Raw genomic sequence first — 5,308 nt, 5'->3', positions numbered from 1 at the left:
CTCAGGTGGGATCACCGCCCTCACATTATCAGTACAATATGGCACCCATTCAAACTAAAATAAATATTATATAATTTTTTTATCAAAATAATAATCTAATTATATAACTATAATCTAAAATCGATTTTTAAACATTAAAATTCATACCTGTGCATCAGCCTTCTGATCGATTAACACCCTAATTTTTTCTAAATCATCAGGTAGCTCCTGATGATTTTTCCTACCAGTAGACCACCTATTCAAGGAAAAAAATTATTATACGTTGTATAAAATTATTAATATACAAAATCAGTTTTATAATTACCTCAGAAGTAGTGGAAATACGAATGGGTTCTTCACAACGGGACATAAAAAGGGCAATCGATACCATGGCCAAGATTGCAGCAGCAGGAGACATCCACCGATAGCATTACTTTTGTAGTCAGTGGCTTCACACATCTCCCTGTACAACAAAGCCAAAACTGCCGAGCCCCAACTGAATGATCCGGCCAGACGAAAGTCGCTAAGATGTCACAGCCATATGCAGTGAACTAGGTTGCGCAATTTGTCCGGCATCAGCAACCCTCCTATCAACTGCAGTATGCATGCTCGTGCATATATCTTAACTTCATCCTCAGAGGCGTCTGCGCTCAACTCCCGAAAATTGGCATCTAACCAATTTAACGGTATCATACCTCCTATAAAACATTCCGGGACACGTCCTAGATTATCCCAGCACAAAGTAGTCCAGGAACCCTGCGAGATCCCTGATATCACATCTCCATCCACCAGAAGCCCTAGGTGCATAGCAACATCCTCAAGTGTAATCGTGCACTCTCCGCACGGAAGATGGAATATGTGGGTCTCTGGCCTCCACCGCTCTACTAAGGTAGAAATAAGGTCTGGTTCTATCTTACAGTGACCATGATATCTACCTATGTAACTAAATCCAGCCTCTACTAAATATGGCAAGACACAGCTAGGTATCACTAACTTAAGATTCCTAATAAAAGGATCTAATACACAGTCCTTCTCCTAAAATTAAATAATTACACAAATTAATTCTTAATCTAATAATCATGCATTAAATAAATCAACAAATTAAATTAAAACGTTAAAATGTTTCGTATCAGCAAAGTGTCGAGATATATGATTTCCATCCAAGCGAAGTAGATCGCCTTCCATTATATATCTGCAAAAAAATTATATTAGTAAAATATTAAATAAAGTAAAATGATTAAATAAATTAAATACATAATATTAAAAATATTATAAAATATACCTTAAATAGAGAGAGTATTTGAGGAATTTGAGAGAATTTGAGAGAATATGATGTGATGAAAGTAATAGAGGATGAGGGTATTTATAGAGAGGATTGGGGCGTAATTAAAGGTATAGCGCCCCATGTACCGCGCTATACTCCACGTGTCAGATAAACAGCTATAGTGCGGATCAGGGGCCGCGCTATACCTACGTGTAAGTCATGTCAGCGTATAGCGCGGTATAGGGGCGTACTATACCCCACGTGGCGCCAAATCAGCATATAGCGCGGGGCAGAGAGCGCGCTTTACTGCTACAGGTGTTAGATCGGAAAATATAATCTGACCGGTGTTAGATCGTTAAATATACCGGTCACCGATGATTTTTCGGGAAAACGCCACTATTTTAGGAATAAAATTAAAATATGTGAAATTATACAATAATATTATGAAAATATTACATTGTCTTATTTATATTTATTTTATCGAAATATACAATTATGAAATTTTATCCCGGGAATATAAATTATTTAAAATTATATATTATTGAATAGTTATTTTTATATAATTTATTTTTAAACAAACCTAATTTCCCTAATATTTTTTAGTCTTAATTTTCATACTACTGTGATGATTTATTATATTTATTGTTTCGATTAAAATTTATGCATTAATTAATATATGTTTGAAACTGTAAATCGTATATAATAGTTCAATAACGATAAATTAATATTAAGGACCTCAACCTAGGACATTTTGGATTGTCGTTTCCTTTCGCTAAGCTTTTTTCTTAAATGCACCAAACCTCAATAGCACATTTTTAATTGATTTCAAAGCACACTTTTAATTGATTTCATAAGCACACTTTATTTCTTTAATAATTTTGTTTGATTTACTTATTTATTTTGAATTTATTTATTTATTTATTTTGAAGTTATTTATTTGAAGGGATATGAACATTCGTTGATGTGTTTTATCAATCGTTTCCTGACCCTTGATGACGATATTATTCCATACTTGTACGAAGCCGGTTTTGGTTACGTTGGCATTGTAATTAGTGGTACGAAGTTGCTTCCTCCATTGATAAATGTGTTGCTAGAACAATGGAGACCGGAGACGCACACGTTTCATTTTCCTTGTGTTGAGGCGACTATTACCCTTGAAGATGTCACATACTATCTTGGGCTGCCTGTTGATGAAAATCCTATTACCAGTATTGCTCATGGGAACTGGAAAAACTTGTGTGAGGAACTACTCGGACATACTCCAACACCAGATGATTTGGATGAAAGGAAGATCTACATTAAATTTTTGGACGACAAATTTACGCAGCTCCCCGTCGATGCTGCTCTAAAAATTAAACTAGTAATTTTTTTAAATCTATGCTTATTTATTTTAATTTATTTATTTATATTATTTAAATTTTGTTTTAGTTTATGTTATTGTAATTTTTGACGATAAATTTTTAATCTATTTGCATCATTTTTATTTTACAGCAATTTGCTCGCGCTTATATTTTACAAGTTACTGGAGGGATCTTGATGCCTGATAAATCTCGAAACAAAGTGCATCTGATGTGGTTATATCATCCACTCGATTTACGGGCTGCTAAAAATAAGAGTTGGAGATCAACAGTGTTGGCTTTTTTGTTCCGAGAGCTATGTAAAGATGTTCATCTGAACAAACAAGCAATTGGAGGTTGTTTGATGTTGTTACAATCATGAGCTTGGTTTCAATGTCGTTTTTAACGTCGATTCCTACACAATTGACCCCATTAGAATTTCCACTACTTTAAAGGTAATAAATAATAACCTACGTTTATATATTTATTGCTACATATTTTTTTAGTTTTACAAATAATTATATTTTATTATATGAATAATAGATGGATCGTCACACTTACTCACACCCACCTACCAAAAAGTTTCATGATTTTAGATTGTCAATCGATAAGATGAAAGACAAAGTAATAGATTTTATAATTTTAATTTTTAAATTAAATATCAATTTTTATTCGAGTTTTTCTAACATAGTTTATAAATATTTGTGTAGTTCGTGTGGACGTCGTACAATAACGATGCTATTAAAGCGCGTACTCCATATGAGATACGTCACAATTCGCACATTTGGATGTCGGTTGTCCCGTTGATAGTTTATGAGATTGTCGAGTGGCATCCTACTGATCACATGTTGCAACAATTTAGTCGTGTCCAAACAATTTCACCACCAACAACAAACTTGGATGGGGCCTTACATCTCCTAACGCACAGGAGAATACGGATGTTGATTGGGAGGTGTACCATGTGGAATAGGAGATGCAGTGGATGATGAGGTTCGTTAAAAAGCCCGTTTATGAACCCATATTGGCTTACAATGTCTCAGATGATTACATGTTGTGGTACGAACAAAATGGGATGCCACATATATTGACCAATGAGGAGCGAGCACGAGAAATTTATAGGCCTCCTCCAAATTGTCCCCCACGCAACGTGGTATTAGTCAAAGTAGACAAAAACACACTCAAGCATCATCATCGGGAATGGTACAAGCACACATAGAGCATCAGACACCGCTGACGGCACCTAGATTCACCCACTCGACTCAATCAACATTTCAGCATATGGAGACTCTTTCATTATTTCAGCATGTGGCATCTCTGAGGGAAGGTTTTTTTTCACCTACGCATTTTGTTCTTATCCAAAGGTTTTTGTCCATAGTTATTACCCTATTGCACCAACTAAACCATATTATATGTCTCCTCCATGTACATCTGTTCGACCATTGGCAACATACTTCAAATCCGACAGTATTAAGCATACGCTTCCGCAGAGTATATTCTACATCAGTCTTGGTCCTAGTGGCAGTGGTGCTACTGGCCATGTGGATGGTGGTGGTGGTGGTGGTGAGAGTGGCAATGATGCCCTCGAATATAGACTGGTTTGTAGAAATCCTCGTTGGACTCATTGTCCACCACAGTACGATACGGGTGAATATAGGCATTATTAGTTGATTAAATTTGTAATTTTTTAGTTAATCGAATTCTATTTTCTTTTCTTTTTTTAGTTAATTGAACTTTATTTTCTTTTTAAAAAATAATATTTTAATATAATATTCTTGTTTTTTAAATTTGTTTAAATTATTAATTAAGTTTAAATTATTAATTTGTTTAAGTTATCCTAAAACAATATGATAATTAATTGTTCGGTTTGATGAATAAATAACTTGGGAATCATCATAATTACTAAAATTTATTTTAATACTAATTTAAAAAACAACAAAAAAACTACACGAGTTGATGTTCAGGGGCAATATATTAAGTTAATTGATCGACGAAATAGCCAAGAGGGGATGAATTGGCAATTAAAATTTTGGTGGAAGCTTTTGCAGAAAATAGAAAATATTTGCACAGCAATTTAGAGTGGTTCGACTTTCTCAACCAAAGTCTACGTCCACTACCTAAGCTATCCTTACTAAGGATTTTCCAATAAATTCACTAATTTGTTCTTTCTTTTGTGGACAGAGAGTAACCTTACAACTCCCTCAAGAATTATACCCCAAATTCTTGAGAACACTCTCTCCCAAAGAGAAATACACAAATTTGTAAACTTACAGAAAAACCTCACAAGGCAATATGTTTGTACAATTTTAGAACAAAGAAAGAACACTCAATAATGAATACAATTGAGTACAAATGGTGTTCTTGAAAGAAAAAATGAATATTGAATGAAAATTGGCTTGAATTGCTCAAACTTGATGTTTAAAGTTTTCTCTTTGTTTTTCTCACAATTATTGTTGATCAATGGCTCATAAGCTTGTTTAAATACACCTTGAATCAATTTTGAACATTGGGGATCATTGGTGAAGTCAATAGAGTTGTTATTGTGTGAAAACAATTAAATAAAACATTTCAGAGCGTGTGTTCATTGATGCATACTCAAGGTGCATCGGTACACTATGTGTAAAATTCAAATATTTCGACCGTTATAAGACTTAGTGCATCGGTGCACTAGGGATGCATCGGTAGACTAATTACATTCGATGTTTCAAAAGATTCAAGAGTGCATCAATGC

General features: G+C 34.1%; 1 protein-coding gene across 1 annotated transcript; it reads left to right on the top strand.

Annotated features, from left to right (window-relative positions):
- The first annotated feature begins 2,204 nt into the window (after nt 1-2,204).
- LOC120211030 (serine/threonine-protein phosphatase 7 long form homolog) lies at nt 2,205-2,962 on the top strand. The gene is made up of 2 exons (XM_039209653.1): nt 2,205-2,603; nt 2,735-2,962. The coding sequence occupies exons 1-2, from the start codon at nt 2,205-2,207 to the stop codon at nt 2,960-2,962; spliced, it is 627 nt and encodes a 208-aa protein (XP_039065584.1).
- The last annotated feature ends 2,346 nt before the right edge of the window (nt 2,963-5,308 follow it).

Source organism: Hibiscus syriacus, unplaced genomic scaffold (genome assembly GCF_006381635.1).
Source record: "Hibiscus syriacus cultivar Baekdansim isolate YM2019G1 unplaced genomic scaffold, ASM638163v2 tig00109957_pilon, whole genome shotgun sequence".
Lineage (NCBI taxonomy): Eukaryota > Viridiplantae > Streptophyta > Magnoliopsida > Malvales > Malvaceae > Hibiscus > Hibiscus syriacus.
Note: the sequence above shows the minus strand (reverse complement) of the source record. Positions and strands in the feature narration are given on the sequence as shown.